Raw genomic sequence first — 25,573 nt, 5'->3', positions numbered from 1 at the left:
CAGACATAAACATATATCTACATATGGATTACGGACTAAGGAGGGGGGCTTCCCCCTCTCTTCTCACCCACACACACTCACACTCAGAGGGCATTATTGCACACGCAAGCACACACACTTGCACCGCGTTGAGTGGAATGAATCTTGCACTCGCCGTGCCTTCGATGATGCTCTTAAATATTTGCATAAAAAACTACGTTTGCTGCTAGTCGTGGAATATGGTAAATGGTGTAGAAGTTTTCTCCCCTCCTGCACCTCCCCACTACCATTAACCGCAACGAGAAAGCAAAAGAAGATGTTGCTGCAACAATAATAATAACAAACACGCACCATAATCAACACGTACTTAAGTCCTGCCACCATTATGGCCAGGATTTACTATGGCTTACTCTCATGGCGCAGATTTTGAAGTTTTTGAGTTAAGTTCCTTTACAGAATTGAAAACCTTCTATCATATCACTAGTAAGTAAAACTTTTACTAATTTTCAATAAAGTTTTTAACAAAGATTTCCATACACAAAATTGTCTTGACTTTAATTTACCTTATGCAATAAATAAATATTTATTTTACCTATATTCAGTGCACATAATCGCTCTTGTCTAATTACTTATGTTGTTTGACATTTATGTTATTTTAATTGGTGCAATACACATTGCAAAATATCGCATTTTTTGGTTTATTACGTTTCATACTCAATTAAATAATCAATTCAATCAGTTTTTTACTTTTTCTATCTTTGGCTTTCCTACATCGATTCTTATTTAGAGATAATTCCACTTCTTTCAACAATTAATTTTATCAATTTATCCCTTAAGCAATAAAATACTTAAGTATTAAGAAAAGGCCGATAAATTAATATGTCAATAAATTTTCACATCAAAATCAGACAACGCAGAATATGGAAAAACGAATTGTATATTCATTGAATTAACACATCGAATTTGGCAATATTTCGCCTAATATTTTGTGCACTTTTCGCTATTCCCTCGAACAATTGAAATCATTTCGATTGTCAAACGGACGGCAGCATTTTGATTTGCCTTCGAGAGCACACTTCATTTTAGCAATCAACGCATGCAAATTGACAAGGCACCCGAGAATAATATTTCATTTCAATAAACAATAAACTATTTGACGCAACGAATAATATAAATATACCGCTGAAGGATAGTCCGATTTCCAGAGCCATCATCAATAACCAGGGTTGACTCGAACCGAATCGAATGTCCAGAACAGGACGCAGCTAGGATTCTATTGGCACTCGATAAGTGAGGCTAAAACAATTGATTATTGTGTGTCATAAGCACACAATTTCCACTCGAGCTACGGGCCGAGGGAAATTGGAGTAGAAATGGAAAGAAAACGTACCGCAGCCCAAGCCAGACTCAACTGTCAGTTGCACATACGCCGAAAGCAAATTTAAATGTTAATCAAATGCCGCTACTGAGGAATATACATAAGTACAATATGGGCGGAAAAAATCGGAAAAAGATGAAGCCGAAAATACGAGAATCGAAGGAAAATTTCGCATGCATGCACAGGAAAATGAGTTTGATGTGGGGGGATTCGTGGAAGAGGGGTTCACAAATGTAATTGACAGTTCAAGTGACAAGCGGGGCGGTGGGGAAAGGTAAAGGATTCTTTTCGTCCCAATAAAAGGAAATCCACAATAAAAATTCACAGCAACACATCCTCTGTCCACTTTTCAAAAATGCAAAATGCGCGCCACAAACAATTTTTAATTAAAAAAACGAGAGGAAAAACTGGGACAATGTTTTCATTTTTCTTTTTTGTCGGACTGTTGTGATGCATTAAAATTAATGTCATTTTTCAGCCATTTTTCAGTTACTTTTTTTTACGCCACCCATCTCACTTTTTCGTTTTCCCTGTGCTGCCATACGTTTCAGCTCGGCTGAACCTGTGGAAAGTTTTCGAATTTTTCCTTTTTTCAGGGTATCCTTTTTACCTTCCCATTTTGCGGTCGAATCGCTGTCCGGCTTCACAATAAAAGGCTAAGCGAATAATTGAGATACGAGTGTCAAAAACTACACCCAAACATTTTATTTAATTATTGAGTATGAGTATTTTCTTGTCTCTGATTTAAAATAACTTGTAATATGTATTTCATTTATACATTTTTCCAATTTTGTGAGCCGGCTTAAGCGTTCTCCCTCAAGAAACGGAATAAAGCATCATCCTTGCCATCTTCGATGCCAATGAGACAACCCCACATTACTCCTTTGCGCTCCAGATCCCCGATTTTCCTCACAACACGCTGCTTTACATCGCGATAATTCTTCAAATCTAGTCCCGAATTCCAGTCGAACGATTCACTATCAAATAAGTTTTTATATAAACAAATTTTTAGTGCTAATTTGGTTTTTTCAACTTACAACATTCTGATAGTTTTTGTAAAAGTAAAATAAAAATTGAAAGTTAGATGTTTCCTTGTGAAGTTTTGTGGGTTAACTAAATATTTGGTTAGGAAAACCTGAACATTGACTGGAATTTTCCTTTCGGGCCTACTTTGCTTGGAGAAATTGTTAATTTTGGTAAATGCGTTAAAATTTTGAGATGTTGTACAAAATTAAAAAAAAAAAAAAATTTTGTAGTGCCCCATTTGAAACAGTATTTTTGTTTTTTCTTAGACTCAAAATTTTTCAATTTATTTATAAGAATATTTACAAAAAATAAAAAAATAGAATTTTTAATTAGTTTGAAAAAGCAAATTTATATTAATATGATTTGACTATTGTAAGCAGGTATATTTTTTTAACTTCACAGTATAAGCCATTTTTCTTCCTTTGTTTGTGTTTAGTAACCAAAGGGCACAGAACACTTAGGCTTAAAAATTTCGATGGCATAAAACACTTGCCAAAAACAACTGCTTTCGCTCTTTTCCCTTTCCCCAGCCACTCGTAATTCATTGTTAGCTGCATCATTATTTACACTTTAATTGCAACCATTTCCTGATTTGATGCCCAGGGAAACGGCTGAACTGCCGTGCAAGCTTTTCCCGGTTTTCCCACTTTTTCTCCTGCGATATGTGGGCGGTCATAAAAGCATTCATGCCACATAAAGTGAGCCGCAGTGGCAACAATGATGGCTTCGTGCACCGAAAGACGAGTGCTCCGGCCATATGATGTTACACTTTTATGTTCGCAGTCGCCAAAAACAAACCCCGGGCACCAAAAAAACATGAGGAAACGCACACCCACTTCCAGAAAAAACCATACCCATCATCGCTTTTACCAGTTGCCGCCGCCAGTCAAATCAATTGGCTGCAAATAAAACACAAACATTGTGAGCGGAAAAGACTCTGCAAATACAAATAAATCGCAGCATTTCCGCAACGGTCATGCTCTCCCGCTTTTATGATTATTATATAAATTTTCCCTTGAAATGTCATAAAAAGCCAGCGCAAATAAAAAGCATCGAGGAGTGGTCTCTCATCTTCCTCTTCATTTTTTTTTTTCAACTTCTGATGATATAGCAGGAAAAAATGTGGACGTCATGAGGTGGAAGCCGGGGTAAATTTGGCTGAGGAAAACAGAAATGTTAGACACATGTCCCGTCTCTGGGCCAATATTCAAATTCGGTTGGTTGGACCGGCGATTCCCAACTTATTAAGTTGTTAAAACATGATTTGTGGCCTTCGCACGGATCTCATACCACACTTGGCCCCCTATAAAGTGTAAATCCGAGTGATGCCCCGTGAGCTTAGTAGATTTTCTCAGCCGGCAATTTATGCCTGCAGCTTATGAATTATGAAAGTTTCTTTTTTCGGTGGGCTGTGCGGGCTTCAATGTGTTGGCCACGCGTGTTGGCCATAAATGCCCCGCTTTATGGGCCGCAGAGCCTGGCAAATTGAAAGTGAAAAGTTAAGTTGAGTTGTGCCGAGTGGCTGGGGGAAAAGCCCCATTGGGATCGCGTTATGGGGCATGAAAAGCAGGCCATCATAGTGCGGGAAAAGCTGGAAAATGGGGGAAAGTGTATGAAAAGTACGGCAATTACCCACTTTCAAAGTAAGCCTCATAAATCAGCGGAACCAATTCTCACGTATGGTTTCACTGAATTTTAAACTGTGGCTTATTATAAACTAAAAGCAAATCATTCGATTACGGAAAAACCAAAAAATTATTTAAGTTTAAAGCAAATACATTACAATTTGTAAAAGTTTGTATAAAATAAAGTAGAGCTCTGACGCTAAAAATATTCCTCTTTGGCTCTTCCATCTTGTATCTTCAATTTGCAAATTACTTTTATGTAGCATTTTTTTCTGTTTTTACTCAGTCATTTTCTTGGGGGTTCCAATTCATTAGAGCAGCGCTAGGAGCTCGAGGAAAATGTTAATGATTTCCGTAAACATGGCCAAACAAATAACGAGGCGTTGGGCGACAGAAAGCTCGTTGATTTTTGTTTTTTATTGCTCACTTAAAAGGAAGCGGAAATAGTGAAAAGAGGAGGGCATGGCGGACAAGTGGACGGCGAATTTTTAACGTGTTAATGCCAAGGCGGCTGCTAACAAGTAGACAAACAAAGCGGGCAAAAAAGAGGAAATAGCTCGAAAAAGTGACGGCCAATGGAAGGGGATGTCAAAATAAAGGGCCAGAAGGGCGGAGGTCCAGAGGAGAAATGAAATCAACGCCGTTATTATTTGTTGTTTTTTCCCTCCGCTTTTCCTGACAGGCATTTTCTCCCCTTTTTTTCGGCAACTTCTTTCACAGCAATTGCTTCTTGCTGTTTTTCTCTCTGGCACTTCCATTTGTGGGTATGTGGGTGTTTCCACAAATGAAATTTAATTGCAAAAATAATAAAAACAAAGATAGAACTGTAACAGCCAGAGGAACAACTTCATTTGCATTGCGGATACAAAGAAATAAATACAAATGACTCGGGGATGTTGTTGGTATGGCTGCGAGGTAATAATGTGGTTTTGATTTTATTTCGCAAAGTGGATGAGGGGAATTCTGATCAAAGAAAGATATGAGGGTTGTTTAAAAAATGTACAAACGGCAAGTTGCAAAATGAAAGGAAAATGTTTGAAACCACTGCTTTCAGATAATAAAAAAAAATTTGTATTTATTTAAAAGGGTAAACCATATAATACCAAACCGAGATTTATTAGTCATAGATATTAAAGTGTTAATATTTTCATTAAACTTGCTAATCTGTCTCTTTAAAAACACGCTTGCATTCAAAACCAAACTCAGAATGAAGATCTTCTTCTTAGTGTGTGCATTATATTTATTTGGTTTCGTACTGGGCACAAAAAGTACGTGTTGTTAACAAAAAACATTCAACTGAATACTATCGTTGACATATCTGTTTTTTTAGGAAAATGTGAACTTTTTGTGGAATATATGGGTGTATGCAGTAGAATAGATAAGGGATACACCTACGATCTTGGTAAAAATAGATGCCATCAGACCAGCGGAAAGTGTAGAGGAATTAAGAACTTTTTCAAGACTCTCAAAGAATGCGAGGAACTATGCAAAGAAAACTCTAGTGAATGGTTTTAAAGAATCACATCATATGGAAATCATATCACGAGGAAGATGAAGAGTATGTAAGCATTGAGAAAAATCAAATTGAAACCGTTTACCAGCAATGAATCATGAAATAAGTTTGATCTAAAAAGTCATTAATATAAAAGACTTCATGAGGCTAGACGACTATGCTTAGTTTATTAAATATTAAAAAAGCCATATTTAAAGCCCCTATTATCTTAAGCATAATAAAGCATTTTCGCTTGAAAACTTAATTAATTTGGAACATTGTTTTATAATCGCTTTACTGCCATCTAAATGTTATTTTTCAAATAATACATTTTCTAACCAAATTTTATTTAACTATTCCAATCTCAGCTAGTGATACGAATTTTCAACTCCATTTCAAATTTTCTCAAACCATTAAAAACCAAAACTGACCCACATAATACGCAATTCAATTAGCAAACTGATTAAATTTTAATTGGCCACCATTAAATAGCAAATGCACAGATACAGGAAAACAAAACATCACAAAGTGAGCAGCCTGTTCGCAAATATCGAAAAATGCCCAATGGCACATTGTTTGCTATGCTCACGTGGGCCACTTCAAAGCGAAGTTAGCAAAGCAGCACATTACGCATACGCCCCGTTAGCCAGCCAGGGCAAAATAATTTGGCCTTTGGCCAAATAAGTGCCAGAAAAGGCGAGGGCGTTGAACATATTTGAAACAGCAAACAATGTTCAAATTAGTAGAGAGTTGCAAAATGGAAACACCCTTCAACCGCGTACCGCAGAAATTCAATGCGCAGTAGACATTTATGGAATTTCTGTTGCCAAAAATGTGAAAAAAAACCGGAGTTCGAAAAAGTTGTTAGTTTATTTTATAGATTCTGTGTGTGAGCGTTTGTTTGTTTGTTGAGTGAAAATAAAACGACGGTTGTAAAATTTTATGTCGATTGAAATGCACGCGAAAGCATATTTCCTTTATGGCTATATTTTATTTACCTACTGCTGAATCCTTTTGGGTCCTAGCAGCCTGCATTTCCGCATTGCGCGCCAAGGACATTATTCATTGTCTCCCTCTCTTTTTCTTTGGGGGCCACTTGAAAGTGCAAGAGCAGATAATAATTCTTACATGTCGCAGCAAGTTGCAATTCCTGGTCCTTTAACTTCGGCCCCCTGCCCGGTTAGTTCCTATTGCTTTCCCCTATCTCATGTTTTTTTATTTTCTTGTTAGCCACTGCCTTTGTCTTTTGGCGTCTTTTGTCTTTCACTTATGCATGTGCGTTGGCCCAGCTTCCGTTTTCTGCGATTTCCACTCACTGTGGTGGCTGCACTGAGATCAAAAACGGTTAGTAAAATTTTTATTAAGTATTTAAATACATGGTTTTTATTTTTAAATAATAAAATTATATTTTTAAACATTATTAAAAAATAATTTACCATTTTGAGTAAAAAAATATATATTTAAGGTTCAAACTAATCCTTTGCCCAGCAACCGTTTTTACCAGTATTTATGTGTATTATAAAACAATATCCGCCTCTATATTTTCTAAATTCAACTTTTAAAGCAATTGTTTAGTTTTAAAGCTTGCACTACTCACTCGCAGTGTTTTGGTGTGGGATTTTATGACGAGTCGAGCCTGCCACATGAGTCCCCGAGGCATTTGGCAAGCAGGACAGCGACAACGACAACGATGTCCCATAAAGTGCGAAAACTTAGGAGCAGTCAAAGCTCAAGATGAAGCCGGCGCAGAAGCTAAAACTGAGTCTGTATCTGAGTCTGGAGCGCTGCTCCTCTAATACTTTGATAATCCTTGGCTCCAGTCGAACATACTGGGACACAGGCACAATAACTTTTGATACGCCGGAATTCCCTTTCCCAAAAATTCTGCGTCCTGCGATGGAGACAGCCATTCAACTTTGCTACTCGAGCTTTATCGCAGTTTCGCATGTGTTTGTCTCTACATCTCGATATGTGTCTGTGTGTGTGTGTGTGCGGGCAAATTATATAAGCATGATAATATTGTATAACACATCGGTGTCCTATCCCCCCTCGAATACCCACATGGCACAATGGCAACTGTGGCTCCCTGCCAATTCACTTTGTCTAGTTTCAATTTCAATTTGATTTCGTGCCACTCGTTGGCATCATTTTGATTTGCTTATTTGTCCGACTCTTGTTTATTTCCCTTTTCTCTTTTTTTCAAATTTATCTTTCGGATTTTCCATCTTTTAAAGTTACAATGTCTTGTTAGAAACTTGTAAAATTGATCACAATGCTGCAAGCACTTACTTATCAAGGAATGAGGAGATATTTTGTTCGTTGTACGCGTTCTCTTTGGTGCTATTAAATTTTGAGTTTTTGGGGACTTAAGTGAGGTTATAGTTAGTTAGGTTAGGTTAGTTTTTATCTAAAATTGATTTATTATACACCTTTTAAATGTTAAGAACTAACAAATAATGACTGATAAATTGTGCAAATTTTTTATTCAAAATTTAAATATTTTAAAGTTTAATATGTAGGTATGAAGGTAAGGATGAGTTTTTAAATGATATTTATTTTTTTTAAGCCTTTTTTATTTTTTCCAGCATTTCCCGCCAATGATTTTCTAGGGTATTATTTCCTGTTGCTGCAATTGCATTTTCAACGAGCTGCGGGGGTGTTGGAAAACAACCGCAACAGCCGCTCTCAACCGCAAACGCTTTTTCATGCCAAGCCAACACTTTCCTCGCAAAAACAGCAGGAGGGAGTAAAACGCAATGGAAAGAGTATCTGTTTAAAGAGAGGCAGGTAGAAAAGTGGAAATTCTATCGCTGCATAGAGCCAAAAGCCCAACAGGGCCTTCGTAATTACAAATTGATAACAATTTGAACGTTAATCAGTTATGGGAAATATATGCCCTGCCGAATCGACAGAGCGGATGAAACAAAGAGATGGGTTGGGGGACACACATTGCACATTCACTCCGGAAGTGCACAATTTGTGCTTTATTTGCTAGATCAATTGGCCACTGATAGATACGGTTATGCACACACACATAGGAGCTTATGCCTGGGAAACTGGGGATTAACTGTACCAATAAATAGGTTTATAGATCGATGACTGAGTTAAACTTTTTTGTCCCTTATCAGAAAACTAAAAAAATACATTTGAATGTAATTACTAAATAATTTTTAATTTATTTAAATTTAACAAAAATTAGGAAATTTGTGGAGTGGAAAAAAAATATTTTATAAAAAAAAATTAATTCAATTGATAAACTCTTTTGCTATTTAAAGCTTCCAATTAGTGAACATCTAAAGCATTTTAGCTGAGATTTTAATATTTACCGAAGACAAACAAATAGAAAAAAGCTCAGATTAATTTCATAAGAATTTTGTGCAAATAGGAGATTCAAATCGTATTACGAAATAAACTCAATAAATGAGAATTAAAAATCATGTTTAGAAATGAATCAAATTTGTTAAATTAATAAAGCAATTAAAAGTTTCGATTATATACAATTATAATTTCCTTTTGCTTTGGTATCTTTCTGTCCGTTTTTATGTCCATGCAGGTTAAAAGTTTTCAAGCGATTTAATTTACAATATTTTCGATTGGTATACAAACACACAGAGATGCCAAACATGTTAGATATTCTCATTAGACAGCTAGAAGCGATTTAGGCCCACTGGGCTCATAAATTTAATTGATAATGTTGTTGACAGGTGTGGAGTGTTTGATGGTTAAGGCTTAGCCGGCGCCAAAAGCCGGTCACAAATATTTGCTTATTTGCGGGGCAAATATCCTACGATATGGCCACTACGGCCGATGTGTGTTTGCACATTAAATATTTGCGTTTGACTTATAAATTTTTTATCGCACTGCAGTTGCAAATTTATGTTTAATGCGCTGCTACATGTATGAATGTCTGAATACCCCTCGAAATCCACTCAAATTATGCACAACGCATGCAGAGAGCTCGGCCCTAGAACCTTTGCAAGAAGAGGAAGCACAAGTGGGCGGTTGAGGGGGCGTGTCGGCCAAAGAAGATGGGGAAGCAGCAGCAATGATGTTGTATAACTTTACATAGACAATTATTTACAAGTGCGCAGTTAGCAAGCCAAAAACCGAAATGGAGGCAAAAGGGACAGGTGGTTTTCGGTCGAAACTTTAGACACTCAGGAAAACCATTAAAAAACAATTATTTGTGGGGCTATTCCCTAAAAAAAGACAGTGTAAATATTTATTCTTGTTTGGGATGGGTTCATAAGTAATTATCTTATTGTTATTACTTAAAATATATTTCTGCACCTTACAATTTAAATAAGTTTGATAATGTTTTCTTACAAATAACTAATTTTATTTTTTTAAGTTTAATTCATAAATTGAATTGATTGTTTGATTTGTATATTACAATTTTTTCAAGGAAATATAATAATCATTACTCAATCAAAAACACATCTGCACAATACATACTAAAAAAAAATATTAAAATATTTGTCTACTAAACTTGGAGTTTACTTTCATGTTTAAAATATCAATTCTTTAACAAAACAGAGCATAAATAGCCTGATAAATCTCACATAATTTGACCCCTCACATTCTCATAAAACACCAATTTCCAGCCACATTAAGGGTACCCCAAAGGAGCGTACAGAAACATTTTCGCTATCCATCTCCCTTGGCATCCATCTGCATGTGCGAGTGCCAAAGTCTCGGTCTTAAGTGACACTAACCACTCGGGGGGAGTTGGGCGGAAAAGTGGGGAGTTGGGAGTTTTGGGGGCCGGGAAACCCATTCCAAAGTAACCCCAAAAGCACTCCGTACTCTCCTCCTCAAGTTGGTGTTATGTTTTGGCTGCTGGTGCTGCTGCCGCCTTTGGAGAGCAACTCAATCTAAATGCGGTACAATGACATCTAAAGTGTTTGGGCTAGCTTTTTTCCATGATGCCAACTTGTCAAGCCAGAACCCCTTAAACTACCCCAGTGCCCCTACTTTTCCGGCATATATATCTCTGAAGCTCAGTGACATTAGTTTTGCTTTCTTAGAAATGTGTCACGTAATTTCCAAGAGGAGCTGCTCTGAGGATTGTATATGGCTGGCATTTAACTTAAATGTATGTAGAACATTTTGGCATTACGCATGGCACACTCAACCATGCCCTGTCTCTTTCTGGCGATTCTTTCGCACTCTTTCCCCCGCACACATCATTGGAGAATGTATGTCAGTTGACGTTTAAAGATCGTTAACAGTTTCCACAAGGTGCCGACTGAGTTCGAGGGAGAACTCCCAGATAAGTCGTAACAAATGCTGACTTGTTTAACAAATCGTGGCCCTGAAACTCGTTGGCTTTTCGAATCCAATTAACCGAAAAGCACAGAGAAAATTTTTTAAAACAGGTACGTCTACATAGTTTCGATTCTATACAAGATTTTTTTGATATTTGGCTATTTTCCTTAAAGCATTGAAAATTAAAACTTTAAGTTTTAATAAATTTATTGTTTAAGAATTTTTAAACACGAGTTAAATATAAATTTCGTAGCACCCTTGAATAAGATGTAAGATTATTTACCCACAAATGGCCCATTATACAATACTTTAAAATAATAATTATATTTTATTTATGGAACTGAGCCGAAAGCCTCTTTTAATTTGCACATTTGACACAAAAAAAATAAATAAATATTAAAAAATCTGTTTTTTGCTGTGTGGTAATTTTAAACTTATTTCCTCCGCCGTAATCTGCTGCACAACCAATACTGGTTTTAATGATTTTCCATGGCTATAATAACTCAGCAGAAATACCCATGTAAATTGTTAAATATACATATCTGCGTAAATACAACCTTCAATCGAAGAGCCCTGATTAAACCAATCGACCGCAGTGGTTAAGAGGGGCTCGGGATGAAAAAAGTTAAAGCAACTCTCTCATGTTGCCGAACAAATCAGCACTTAACGTTAATTACGATTTTTTACGCTGATATGGCATTTAAAATGATTTGCTCCTTGTATTAACGGAATGTGGAATAATGGGAGAAAAAATAAAACCAAGAAGAGATTAATGAAATGCACGTCCGTTGTTGGGGAACAAAACTTTTGTTGGCAATTGACTGCAGACAAGGGGGAAATACACCGACACACATGGGGCAAACCGTATGCAGTTGACATTAACTGTACTGCGCAGCTCGGGGGTTCCCCGGGTTATAAAAAATGTCGCTCCAATTTGCTGGTGGTCCTGCTCCTGTTGCGGGTTGGATGTTTCATATGCAAATTAGTGCTAGAGAGCGAAAGAACGGAAACAAAAAGGACCCCGAAAGTCGAGTCCTGGCTGCTGTTGTTGACTTAATTGTGCGCGCATTAAATTGCTTAACCAAAGGGCCCTTGAAGTGGGCTAACCCTTAAGGTAAACCCAATTCCTTCTGCTCCCTTTGACTAAACTAATTTTATGTAAGCCAAAGTTGTCAATAGGGCATTTAACCTTTCTAGATAAATGTTTCCCTCTTTTTTTTAGGTATACAATAAAAACATAAAATAATATTCTTAGCACCACCAAATGTGTAAAGCAATAAGCTAAAATATAGTTTACTTTTTTATAAATCATCACCAGTTTGAATTTCATTAATTAATTTGTATCACAATTTTGAAAATATTTCTTCTATTAATTTTTTGTTAATATTATTTCTGTATTAATCTTTATTTTCTTATGTAAATGTGTATTTGTTTTACATGTGTTCTGTAATTAAGGGCTTAGACCCCCATCTTGTTGTGATTTGTCGAACTTCTTCCGCTGTCGAACAAAAGACAACAACAGTCTACATATTCACATATTTAAGTTACATTTAAAAACAAACAGTATATACACTTTTGTACATATATACCCTCCCTCCAGAAAACATAATCCCCTGCCCCATTTCCATTGTTGTTTCCACGCAGTTTACCATTGTTATTTGTTACACTTCCAGTTTACATCAAAACTGCTGTCTAGGCCTGCCATTTTCTCACTTTCTCCTTCCATTTTCTGTGTGTTCCTAGATGTCCCTGCCACGCCCCTTGAGCCCGGGGGCCGCCCACTCATCATTACATTTCATTAAGCCTGGGCCAAAAAAAGGGGGCCACAGCCACAGTCAAGATTCGCTTTCGGGCCTAAGTTTCAGTTTCTGCTGCTGTTGCTTTTGTGTTTATTAAACGCTTTTCGGGGCGCGTGTTCATTCAATTTGTTTCTGCTTGAGTCAGAGTTCTGTGCTCCTTGTTCCTGTTCCTGGACTGAATGTTATGTCTACATGCCTGCGTCTAAATAAACAGCAGCAACAAAGCCCGAGCGTGTGTGTATGTGCGCTCGCAAAATCGTTTTAATTGTTGTGTTTAAATAACAGACGAGCCTGGAGCTCGAGAGAGAAATTGGGGCCAGGGCACGGATCTTGTGCCGCGTAGGCGTATGCTTAATATGACGCATACGCCGCCTGTTCGGTGTGTTTGATGTCGTTCGACCGCGTCACATGAAAGCGGGCGAATGAAATATAGTTACTTAGGGAAACTCTAAGTCCTCTTACCAAGAATCAAGAACGAATCCCTAGACAAAAATAAATCAATTGGAAATATTACTGGTTTTCAGGTCATAAATTAATATATTTTCCGAGAAGCGGTAATAATGTGGCTTCAAATAATTCATTACGAAGAATAATTTTGTCAATATATAAGAAAAACCTTTTAGTTTTATGTATGATGTCTCAATATATTTATTCACAAGTCGTTTTAAGAAATTTTAATTCCACAAAAACATTTTGGTTAAAAAAAATATGAAACATAAAACTACCTATTATTTTGTATATTCTTAAATGAATGTTTAAAATAAATGTTTTACCAAGTCCAAGGACTTTTTTTATTTTCGGTTATCCCAAGTAATTGTTACTTAAGTTTAAAACCTGCAAACTTGTTTTTATCGTTCAGTCTAAACTTTGACCTTCTGCAGCTAGGCCAAGTGCAAAAGTTGTCTGTGTTTTTATTAATTCCACGAGCATAGGAAAATTTATTGAAAATGCCTGTTGGCAGGACACGTAGCAAAGAAAACTTTTGCCAGCAAACGCATTTCTTTCTGTTTTTTTTTCTTTTTTATTTTATTTTGTACGTGATCTCAGTGGAAAAAACAGCGTAATTAAAAACGAGAAGTCGTTGGCGCTTGATATGTGTTTCTGAAAAGGTGGAGGCAGTTTGGCCGTGGATAAATTTAGACAACGTTTGCCATCTGATATGATAAATCTACTTAATCCAATAAACAAACAGCGGGGGAGCGGACCAAAATTGAAGCGTTGCGTTGCGATGTGAGAATGCGAATGCGAATCGTGCGTGCGCAGCAAGCGAGGGAAAGTGCCAAGTTTTAATTGTGAAAGTTTAGCTGGGGAAAACCTAGATTTGCGGGTGGAAAGCCTGGTGGGGGAGCTGCCGCATAGACACACACTCCCAGCAGGTGTGGCAAATTGCTGCCCGCACTGGGACATCGAAGCCCGCATGCGACAAGCCATGAATTCAAGTTGGTCTCTACCTAAACCCAAGGATCTACAGGGTGAAAAATCCTTGTGTAGAACTTTCTTACTAAAATCTTTAAGAAAACATAAATAAAAACCAGAAAATTCCAATCTTATTGTATAGATATTTTTTTAAGTGGCTTCCGTTTTAAATTCCAATATACATTATTTTATATAATAGAAATCCAAAATGGTCTGGAAAGCATTTGCGTTATTTCTCGCAGTGGAAGGATGTTAGTCCTGCCATTCTGCCAGCCGACTGTGCTGTCATTTTGCGTTACTTGTCATCAGCTTCATGCGTTTTGACATTTTTATTAGTTGAATACTCCTTAGCAGCACGCTCCATTGCCTGGGGTCCCTGTCCGGAACTCTGAGTTCCGAGTCCTGGGCCTCGTCCTCGTCCTGTAACGTCTAATAAGTGTTTACCACGTCATGAAGCGGTGGTAGTGCTTTAAAGGATCCAATTTTATTTGGAGGGAGAGATTTCAGTTCAAGTGAGCCACAGCGTGTCGATTTACAAAAAACGCACCGGGGGCCTTATCAATTCCCAGTCAATATATATCGAACTAAGTGGAAGCGATTTTATTTCATTGAGTTTGTTTACTCGTTTAGCAACTGTATTATTTCGTTGTCTATTTAACAAATATTTAAAGTTTAATAACCTTTCTGGTAGAAAGCAACCTCTTTAGGATTTTTTTATTATTTCTAAGCTGCGACTCTTATTGATTTAAAAAAAATGAAATTTACATATTTTTGTTATTATAACTACAAGAAACATTTATAAAATTATCATTTACTCTGAGTAAAACAGAAATTGACATTACAATTTCATGCATGACATTTTCCAATATCAAATTAACCTTATGGTAAATAAACAGTTTCCTTCCTTGCGATGACTTGCTCGCTTCGATGTCAGGAAATTTAAATTATAATAATTGAATTACTTAAATTCAATTGTTTTATTTAATCATGCACTTTCCCCACATTAAATGCTAAACAAATGCTTGATATATTTGGCTTTTCATGTCAAACAAACACCTAAAGTACAGCAATGCCAATCGTGGCTTTAATTTATGCCATTAAACAGTTTAATTAGTCACGCAACGGTAGAGGCAACAACAAATAGTGAAACAACAGATGTTAAATAAATATTTGGATCAAGTGCAGCTGAGATGCGAGTAAAAAACGCAGTTGTACAATTTATTGTGTGCTGTTTATTTCGCGCAAGCCGAAAAACCAATTTAACTAAAGCCAAATGGAAAAACAGCAAGAAATTCCTTGAATCGCAATTACAGAATTAAAATAACTTTAATTATTACAATGCAGAGAGTACGTACACAAAATAGTTCAGGTAAATCACAAACTTTGATCTCGAAAGCAAGTTCCGACATTTTCCTTTCAGCGCCAGGACGCACAACAATTTTCCCAACTTCAAAAGAAGGCACATTAAAATTGTCCTCAGCAGGAGGCGAGTTTGCCTCACCAATGCTAATAGAGTGTCAGAGGACTGGGGAGAAATTGCCAGCGATATTTATGATGGAGAAAATACCCAAAGTCATACAACGACCTCAATGTCCATTTGCTAAAGTTGCCATAAAAGAAAGGCCCCATGCCATTCCCCGGTACAGAAAGTTTTAAGCATCTGGCGTAGGTCCAAATGAAGGCAAAAGGCAGCGAGAGCGAAACTTTGAAATGAAATTTTTGTGTTAAAGTTTTGTCAGGTGAGGCCACAGGTAAGCAGCCACGCAATGCGACAACAGCAAGCTGGCTTAGGGTCAGCGGAGCGACCAAGGAGCCACCGTAAGCACCTGGAAACCACCCACTTCATGAGCCACCGCACCACCGCAGCGGTCCACCGCAGTCGCACACCATCGCACACCATCGCCCAGCGAACGGAGGACACAAAGTTGCAGCTGTATTGTCACGTAAAACGGTGACAGATTCCAAAGACGGCGATGGCAGCCAGGCAAATAACATTAAAGCAACCAACAACAATGGGCCATTCCGGTAGCAGGGGGCGGTATTCGGTCTCATCATCATTACACCTGGGAAAAATCTGCCATCCAATCCTTGGCATAATGGTCTTTTCCCAAGTGTAAGTACGTAAATGGGTTAAAAGTTCAAAAGAAGTTATTCTTTCAATGTGACCAAGTCCCTGTATTTATTTTTTAGAGTCACCATTCCCATATAATAATTCTCTCTTGGACTCTAAACCAGACAATAATCGGAGAAGTTTCTGGGACACTGAATAATTATCAGTTTTTGAAAGAAAATATGTTACATTTTATAAAAAGAACATACTAAATTATTATAACATACAAAACATAACTTTTGCTATTAGGCAAACTAAACATGTTTAACAGTTGTTTTCCTATTTACAGAAACAATTTGCATACACAAATAAAATGGGGCTTACATCAATTACGAAAATATTGTTAAATACTTAAAAAATCTGTTAGTCAAGCTCCGAAAAAAAATGTTCACAATGCAGATGGTTTTTATGGAACCGAACGCACTTTTTGCAAGTGTCCTTTATGTCAGGTGGATGTGGAAATATCAGGATCTCCCTGAGCCCTGGACGTGAATGAAAGTTTCGTTCTGTGACTCCTGCGACTTAATGGCAGTGGTCGTGCGCCCACCAGCAAAGTCCACCCACTGTGACTTTGTTCCTCTGTCCGCAAAATGAAATTAGCAACACATGCCGGCCCGGGACACCGACCGAAAAAAGAAAAGGCTCCATTCAGCAACAGACGAGAACAGCGAAGCGCGTTCGTTTGCATTTAAAGTAATTACAAGAATATTCCCTTCATATGTGGCTGTGTGTGTGTGTGTGTGTGTGAAGGATATTTGCGCTCTTTATGGTGCCTAATGCTCGGTTGGAATTATGACAGCCCCGGCTGCCTAAGCGGCCCAAAGAGCTAATGCGTTTTTAAATATGCTGCAGCGGAAACTCGGTTGGCATTAATTAACAGTCGAGTGCAGGCCACGGAGTTGCTGTGGCTTAGGATTTGGTGGATACCGAAAAAAGTTTCTTAAATGACTTTCAGACATTGCGGCGGATTGTGCGAAAGCCTTTGAAAAATACGAGACCGGAAAATTGCTGCATATTTTATGAGGCATTACAAAAATGCGAATGTATCAAGCAGATGCGAAGGAGAACTTTAATTCGGTATGAAAAGAAAGTATATACAATGTGCACAAGTTAATGTGCTTGCTTTTTATTCTAAGAAGGAGAAATCAAATATGTGTGGTTTCGTAAATAAAATATTTTTGTGTTAAGGAAGTATTAACAACTGTCAAATTGAAATTGAACTTCGTTTTTACATCCCCTGTGAGTTTCATTTTAGCATCTAATACAGGTGGCAAATGTGTCTAAGCAAATAAATACGGGACATAATCCAAAAACCATTAACCACTAAGAAAAATAACCTGTGAGTGAAAAGATAAGATGAAATCTTGTACATACCTGTTGCTTTCGTCCGTAGTTTTCCCAAGGCTGGGCGTATACTTGATATTTGGCTTTCAGTGTACAAACACTCACAGGCACTAGCACCGGATATTTATTAAGTCGACACACACACACTCGCGACACTTAATTCCTTCTTTAATTTCAATTTCTGGCACGCTTATATGTTTGCTTAGCTATTCCCGGGCACAGGATCCAGAAACGGAGGCCCGAAAAATATCCTTGGTGGTAATCATGCAATAAGCCGCACTTGTAGCACATACACACACACTCCGGGGTCAGCCTTCTTCGGGAGTCTTGGCGGTCCTGGAGGTCCTGTCTCGCCTTTGTTGGCCAAGGGAAACAGCTTGAAATGCTATTAAAATATAATCTTCTGATAATCTGCACTTAATTTCGTGCTCTAGCCCAAGGGAGAAGAAAGACGTTTATATGTCCTGGCCGTCAGCTGGTTCGTCCTTGTTGTTCGCTCTCCTTTTTTCTGGCTTACTCTTTTTTTTTGTGCCCCAGTGAAATCTTTTAATTTTTTCCACTAAAAATTGTTCTTTCACTTCGTTACTCTGTTGTATTTGTATTTTTATTTGTAGTGTAGCTTTGTATTTTTTCGTCCTCTTTGTTCACGTGGGATTCTGAATTTTTTTTTCAAGCTTTGTGTAAGTTTTACGCTCCGCTGATTTTTAATGTTTTGCTGTACCCGTGCAACAGAACTCGTTCATGTGCGTGCGTGTTGATTTCCTTTTCTGCTACCTTTTTGATAGACCCGCACTCTATTTTCCTTTCGCACTCGTCTATTGCCTTTTCTCGAATTTATCAAATTTTCCTCTGTTCTCCCTTCAATTCTTTTACTTTAGCCTCCCTTCTCTCCTTTTTTTTAATCAAATTTCCACTTGATTGGAGTGACGACAATTTAGTTGATTTCCGGTTGATGTTGATGCTTCTGTTGTGGTGTGGCAAAATGGAACGTGAAAATGGGTGGAGAGAAGAGAAAGAAAAATTGAATTAGTAAAATACATTTGGCATGTGGGTTTTTATAAAATGGGAAAAGTTTTTTTAAAGTTTGTATAGTATCGTTATTGACAGGAAGAGTCCGTCAAAAATGTATATATTTTTTAGGATTTTTTTTAAATGTCCAAGAAAAGAAAAAAAATAATTTTAGTATTTTTTAATTTGTGAAGATTTTAAAACGGGCATTTATCTTCAAAACTTAAACTGACTGAGAAATTAGACACTTAATGCGCTTTGTGGATAATAACTAATATCATCTTTTGCCTTTTAGTCCTGATCCCTTTCCATTTGATAACGCTTTAATTTCCTTTTTAATTTAATTCCAAGCTCTTTGCGCCTCGCATATTACTTAATTTCCACGCTTCCGCCTTTCAGTTTCTCACTCTCTGCCCGCCATTTCCTCATGCTCTTCCGCCTTTTAAACTGATCCTCTTAACAGGACATTACCTGGTGTATATGGAAACATTTTCACAAACCCAAAATGCAACATTCTCACGCCTGCAAAAAATGTGAAAATGTTTTCCATTTTCCCTGATTTTATTCCAAGTATTTTCTTCCTGCTGTCGCCTGCATGAAATTATAATTGTGTTCTCATCTCTCGCCGCAGACAGTAAAACATTTAATTTCCTCTTCGCAAATGCCCGCGTTAGAAAGAGACGGGGTGCAGGCGGAGTGAGAGAGACGGCAGGCGAGGCCTGCTATAATTCCTTCCGGTTATTTTTGCCGCCAAATGGCGTTTCGTGTTTCTAATTCCTCGCAAAACCTATTTACTCTCCCCCCAAAGATTCCGCCATACTTCCCCGGTGTTTGTCGCTGGGAGATTTACAAAATAAAAAAAGGAACCATAAAGAAAATTACAGAAAAATTAAATCACTTCGCCCCTTCACATTCCTCAGTCTCAACGAATTTTCTTCATTTTTTTTGTGTGTGCTCTTGGCATTTATGCTTCATTTATTTTTGATGGTTTTTTGCCAACGCAAAACGTAAATGGTTTATTTCGAAATTACGCGACGCAAAAATATTACATGCACTTGTGTTCCTTTATGGCCTGGAATAACGTAAAATGTAATGGGGATTAAACAGAAAACGTTGTGCTTAAATTCAATATTTGCTTGGAAATTTTCGAGACCAACAAATAAATACTGTGCACAAATAAATCAATTTGTGGTCTTTATTTCAATGAATTTATTGACGAATAATATTTCAGAATCAAAGTCAACCTGCTGGCAATTAGTTGCAGTTAAGTCTCAATCAAATAATAATTTCCCAGTCGAACAGTCTGCGCAAAATCATTATTTATGAGAATTGGTCACTTTAAGAGCTGTATTTTAACTATAAGTATAATATCGCACACACAAGCAGCTTAAAATTAATCAGGCAATACTTGAATCGGCTATTGAGCTTCTGCACTGGCGGCTCAGCTAATGAGGCTCTACATTTTATTGCCCTTTCAGAACCGGTGACATATTTTTGAGCGCGCTAATTAATCAAATTGTATTAAATACCTGTGGACCGAGTGGGTGCCCATAAAAAATAATGATAATAAAAATTCATCAACTGTCGTTTTATGATTTCGCGCTTTAAAAATGCGGCTGCGGCCCAAGAGCTGCACAAACACAAAATGTTCACAGTCTGTGGTCTCATTTTCGAACGCATTTTAATGAGGTTTCAACTGGAGAGGGGCTTCTGCTGCACAGACTGTATTAATTAAAAAGGGTTTCCATGAACTCTGCGCCGGGCTAAAATGTCAACCAGGCGTTGACCCAGAAAGGCGAAAATCTGAATCTCTGCCTGGCGTTTAAGGCTCGCTTTAAGGTCCTTTTTTTTCTTTGCAGAAAGTGTTACACGTGTCCTTTCGCTGTATGTGTGTGTGCGTTTGTATATGGCTGATGGCTCGAGGCTTTGAGGAACACAATTTCAATTTGTGCAGTGTGGGGAAAATCGCCCAACGGCCTTTTGCTTTTACTGCCTTGTAGAGCACACTTAAAAAATCATATATCAATTTCAAGAGAAAACAATTTCAGAGCTTACTCTTTTCTTCACTAGATAACCAAATTTGATTTTTGTTCAAGTGGGCACAATATTTTTCATTTCAAGCCAAACTAAATAAAACACGGAATATTTTTTCTGAGACTTGATTTGATAAAACATATAATTGAAAACCTTATATGGACTCCTTTTTAGTTTCAGTTTAATAATGTAATATTTTATATAATACATTTAATTAAAATTCTTGTTTTATGTCGTTTACGTCCTTTTGTTAGAAGCTTTTGCATTTATTAATGCAATATTTATTATTTTTAAAATTCAAAGTCCTCGATATATTTTAAATTATATATTTTTATTTTAAGAAATCCCTTAGCCACAAAAATAAGATACTTTGTCTTTAAAAATGTACCACGAGCGAGTGGCAATTTTGCAGACTTTCTTTCTGTGCAGTTGCTTTAATTTCCGCTTGAATGCAAAGCAAAGGTTTTTTGGCAGCAACAAAAAAGGTTCGCCCTTCGCATGTTGACTTGTCTTGTGAGTCAGAGCCAGACTTTGGAGGCCATAACAATAACAGAAAACAAAGGGCAACCGAACCGAACCGCCCCGTAACTCGAGGCGCAATCTTTTGTGGCGACTTCGCAGGCCGAACAGAAGAAACCTTTTCAACTTGATTAATTTCCCACAATTTAAGTTGATGAGAGACGATGCCCGAGAATTTTCAGAGTCCAGTTCAAATATCCTGCAGGGCGTCTGCTGTCTGCTGGCCACTTTGTGATTCTGGGGCCAGATGGCTTTGCGAATGTGTTGCGATTAGGTAAACGAACCTGCAACTTGATTTATCCCTGGAGATTGGCCAGAGAAAAAAAGTTTTCTTCTCCCAAAAACTAAGCAATCTTGGTACACATCACTTACAGCACACAGAAATTAATGCAAATTTTACAGAAAGTAGTTTCTTTCAAACACAAATATATTTCGGATCTAAACCAACATTGCGTAAACGTTATGCTGTCCGGCCATATTCCAAAACTAATTCCTATGACTTCCTCAACTTTTGCTGCTCACATTCCCGTTTACAAAAATATATAAAACAAAAAGTTTCGTCTTCTTCACAAGTTTCCCTACTGGTTTTTCTCAATGATTTATTGGGCGAAATGGTTTTTGTTTGCCAGTTTGTTTGTTTGTTTGCCTGTTTGTGTGCTGTTGTTTTGGGTCTTGCACTGGGCCAAAGGTAAAAGAACTTTGGAGAGTTTGAAATGTTGCCAATATGTTTTTATGGCCTTCGCTCGGCATTTAGAGCAAAAACTATGCCAACTATTCGGTTACTTGAAAATCGAACACAAGTCAGTACTGGAGAGAGATTCCTCCCAATTTATCAATAAAATCCTGCACCGAAGACCGGAAAGTTTATTGGCGAAAATTCGAACTTTGTATTTTGTCTTGCCATTTTTGGTTGTTGTGAACATTACTTTTCCATGCTTTATTTGAATTTTGTTTACTGATTTACATTTGTGGTCGTATTTTGTTGTTCAAAAAATAATGGTTTATTCAATGTTTTCAAATCTTTCCGGTATTTCTGTGCAATTTGTAGGGTTCATATTTTCGGAGTTCAAAACTTAAAAGGTCTATATTCTTTGGCAGGCTTTGTTTTTTTTTCGTTTTTAAAGCGTTTTGTTATAACATTTTTTGGATTCCAAATAGAATAAAAATATATTTTGGTTTTTTATTTTAAAACGGGCTTTTTTAAATTATGATAAACTGTTTCTTTCAGATTTTCTGTGGTACAAGAATTTTTTGGATTTTCTAGGTGCTTTGATTGCGTTGGGAATCACATTATACCTGAGCTTACATTTTTGGCTTTGGTTTTTGCTTATAACTTTGGATAACTTTGGAAGTTTTTAGGATTCTTCTCCAGTTTGTGCACTTTTACTTTGGTCTTGGCCTTGTTTATTTAATCCGCAACCCGTTTTTCGCCACGCGTAACCGACTTTTCGTTGTTTACCCAACAACTTTAAGGTCCACCGGTTCGTTTTCGGCCTCCTTTAGTGCCACCAAAAATCGCTCATACGCACTGTTCACCCACTGACACACACAGACAACCGACCGAACGCGTTGCTCGTCTCTGGGATTTTTCGAAGAGCGTAGCAGCATCGGGCCGCCTCAGTGAACGGATGCTGGAGCTTGACTGAAACGCCGTGGTTAACTAGCCAGGCTTTCGACGGTGGCCGGACCTACTACAACATCAGGCCAAGAACGACGAGGCCAGGACGAAAAAATCGAGGAGCGAACGAAGCAGCCCGGAATGGCAGCAGAGATCCGAGGATGTTGGCAGCGAACTTCTGCCTATTACAGCATCCCTGCGAGAGCTTTCTGGTGAAAGCTTTTGTTTTAAGAGAAAGCCGTAAGGGAAGAGAAAGTCCTAGAGCTTTGGATCCACATTCAGCAAGCTGAACAGGACACTTTTCGGGAGCGAGCTTTTCCAAGCTTTCGACTATATTTTGTTTACCATTTCTAATGTTTTGGTTTAAATACTAAGACCAACGGTTACACATTGTCCAATGTTACTTATTTATTGCATTTTAGATTGCCGCTCCAAAACGTGAATGAAACACAATGATTTAGTGGTAGCATAGATTTTTTAAATGTATTCGAATATCGATTTAAAATAGCTTTAACCAGTTTTTAAATTTATTACCAAAAATATTTTGAATAAATAAAAAAATAAAATTTGATTAAATTTGTTATTAATTCTCATTGGTTTTAATGATATTTTATAGAAAAGAGGTAAGTTATTGGAGTATCTACTTTTTGTATAAGGCAAATATAAAAAACCAAATTGAATTTTTTGTTTTTAAACTATTTTTTTTTTTGTTTGATTTTTTTTAAAATTTTCTTCTTTTAATTATATATGAATTAAACATTTTTAAATTTTCACCATACATACGAAAACCAAAAATAGTACGGATAAACCAAGATAAAGTTAGTTCGTCAATTTGGAAGAGCACCAAATGCCTAATCACAGTTGCCTTGAAAGCCAATCAATGAAGTCGAAGCCTGAACCTGGTACGCCGGTGTGCAGGGCAAATGAAAAGCTGGCCTAAACGATCAATGGTGGCCAATGTACAAATTTGTCCACATGGTTGACTGGCAGACAGCGCTAATTAAACCACACGGATGGCAACCATGGCAGCGAGCAGTGGCCAAAAAGCAGGACATTAAAACTGATATAGGGCCCTGGAAAATCAGTGGAGCGGGCCCGAAACACCACACACACAAGCGTTGTTTCAACTTGCAAGCCATTAACTGCTTTGTTTGCCCGAGGAAATCGGGGGAGGAAAATGGCAGGAAAAATTGGGAGGTGGCACCTTGATTGTATAATGGAAGGACGCTGCCTAAATGCAGCCCCCGTGTCCTGTAAGTGACACGTAGAGACAATCGGATTGTGATTTGTCAGCGGGCCGGGGAAGGAGAGAAACTGGGCCGCTCCGTGTCCATGGAGCACTCTGTCAAAGTGGCAGGACCATCCAGAAGTCGAGCCGTCGGCTGCTCCACTTCCTTCGTCTGCTTTTGGCCATTAAGTGGCGCACATGTTTGGCTCACACCACTCCACTGCCCTCAGTTCACTCCGCTCCACTCGATTCGGAGATGGCCAAAAAGGTGTCAGTCAACGCACAGGTGTCTTTAGTCTACACGGCGCGAAATCAAGCGTATGGATTTCTGGAATTTTTAATACCCCTTACAGTCACAAATAACGGGCATGTACTTTTGATGGGATAATTTACAAGCAAGAACATGAAAACTGAATTAAAAATATAGGCAACGTTTTTTATAAACCATTTGGTTCCATTATTTACAAAATTGAATATCTCTACTTATTATCTAATTCTTGTATATTCTAGATAAAATGTAAAGCTCCACTTTATGAACATAACATTAGTTTAGTACATATACAAAATGCTTTAAGTTCCAGCCATAAATATAGTTCAAAATACATACAACAAATATGTACGACTTACATTTATATTGGTTGTAAGCCAACATTGATCAAATATCATAAAAAGGGGGTATTTTAATGTACATTACACTGAATAGCCATCGACTGAACTCATTTATTTAATCTCTTTATCATTTTATAAAGCAAATCTAGTGAAAGTTATGATGAATTAAACGCGTTGGGCAATAAAATAAGACTGAAGGCGACAAGCTTGTCAAAATAATTATCCAGGCAGTCATATGGAAACCTTGTTCGTCCTCGAGGCAAAGATACACTCTTACTTTTGGGTGCACTTTTGTGAGTCACTAAAAGAAACTTTACTCGATTTCCCACTTTTTGTTTGCGTGGGCCAACTACCAAAGGAAGTTGGCCTGTTAATTTTGTATGGTGCCGTCATAAAAGAAAATCGTGGAGATTTGTAAAAAAAGATACCACAAAATAAGAGCGAGCAACAACTGTGACAATCTACATAAAAGGGCGACTCGGAGACTTCCTCAACATTTTTCCGCCCCGATATCATCGTCATTTTTCGCCATCTCTACTCTTGGGTGGCAGAAACTTTTTGTGTGTGCGCCAAATGAAATAAAAGCTGAAAGTAAGGACGAACAAATCCTCACGGCTGTCTTGGCAACTGACGCACATTTCTCTCTGTCATATATCATAGATTTGTGCGGGGGTTTTCCCAGTCAGTATCCCAGTGGTCAGTGTTGTGTCTCCTTTTTACCAGGTTTTTCTTCATGGGGGAGTTTTTCTTACTGTTGTCTTTTATCCGAGTAATAAACTTAAATTGTTATTTTACCTTGAAAGCGCCACAAAAAGATTTACGGTCGTCTTGGCACCTACTCACAACCCCCTCACCTTTTCTTCTCTGTGGTTCTGTTAGCATTTTTATGCTCATTACTTCGCATTTGAGCTCCCTATTTTACCGCCCTCTCCTCGCCACAATTTACAACAACCCCGGCTTTAAGCTGGTCCTCATCCTCTTTCTAGCCAAAAGGTTTTTTTTATTTCCATTTGTTTGTTTGTTGTTGTCGCATATTTATTAGGCTTTATATTGTGATGTCTAGAAAATGTCCAGACAATTTATGCCTTCCTATGGGCGAGGAAAGGCGAGATAAAAGCCG

The 25,573-nt window shown here is 37.6% G+C and overlaps 2 protein-coding genes and 1 long non-coding RNA gene across 4 annotated transcripts in view; 1 reads left to right on the top strand and 2 right to left on the bottom strand.

The window, feature by feature from the left end:
• Nucleotides 1-22,623, bottom strand: part of LOC108043750 — a 130,365-nt gene extending 107,742 nt beyond the window's left edge. The window contains exons 1-2 of one of the 2 annotated variants that reach the window (XM_044460506.1): nucleotides 22,305-22,623; nucleotides 17,468-18,401 (exon numbers count right to left, since the gene is read on the bottom strand). The gene's annotated coding sequence lies outside the window, so the exon portion shown is untranslated. Of the gene's footprint in view, nucleotides 1-17,467; nucleotides 18,402-19,974; nucleotides 20,027-22,304 lie in introns of those variants that run through there. The other variant, XM_044460507.1, reaches the window with a different exon arrangement.
• Nucleotides 2,026-2,466, bottom strand: LOC108041091. Its single transcript, XM_017118875.2, has 2 exons — nucleotides 2,395-2,466; nucleotides 2,026-2,334 (listed from the first exon to the last, which is right to left on the bottom strand). The coding sequence occupies exons 1-2, from the start codon at nucleotides 2,397-2,399 to the stop codon at nucleotides 2,160-2,162; spliced, it is 180 nt and encodes a 59-aa protein (XP_016974364.2). The 5' UTR covers nucleotides 2,400-2,466; the 3' UTR covers nucleotides 2,026-2,159.
• Nucleotides 5,224-5,765, top strand: LOC108041090. Its single transcript, XR_001769105.2, has 2 exons — nucleotides 5,224-5,276; nucleotides 5,339-5,765. It is a non-coding gene; the product is annotated as an uncharacterized LOC108041090 (long non-coding RNA).
• Nucleotides 22,624-25,573: the final 2,950 nt, after the last annotated feature.

This window comes from Drosophila rhopaloa, unplaced genomic scaffold, assembly GCF_018152115.1.
Source record: "Drosophila rhopaloa isolate 14029-0021.01 unplaced genomic scaffold, ASM1815211v1 contig_2, whole genome shotgun sequence".
In the NCBI taxonomy this organism is placed as follows: domain Eukaryota; kingdom Metazoa; phylum Arthropoda; class Insecta; order Diptera; family Drosophilidae; genus Drosophila; species Drosophila rhopaloa.
The sequence above is the reverse complement of the archived record's forward strand: the minus strand, read 5'-3'. Positions and strand labels throughout refer to the sequence as shown.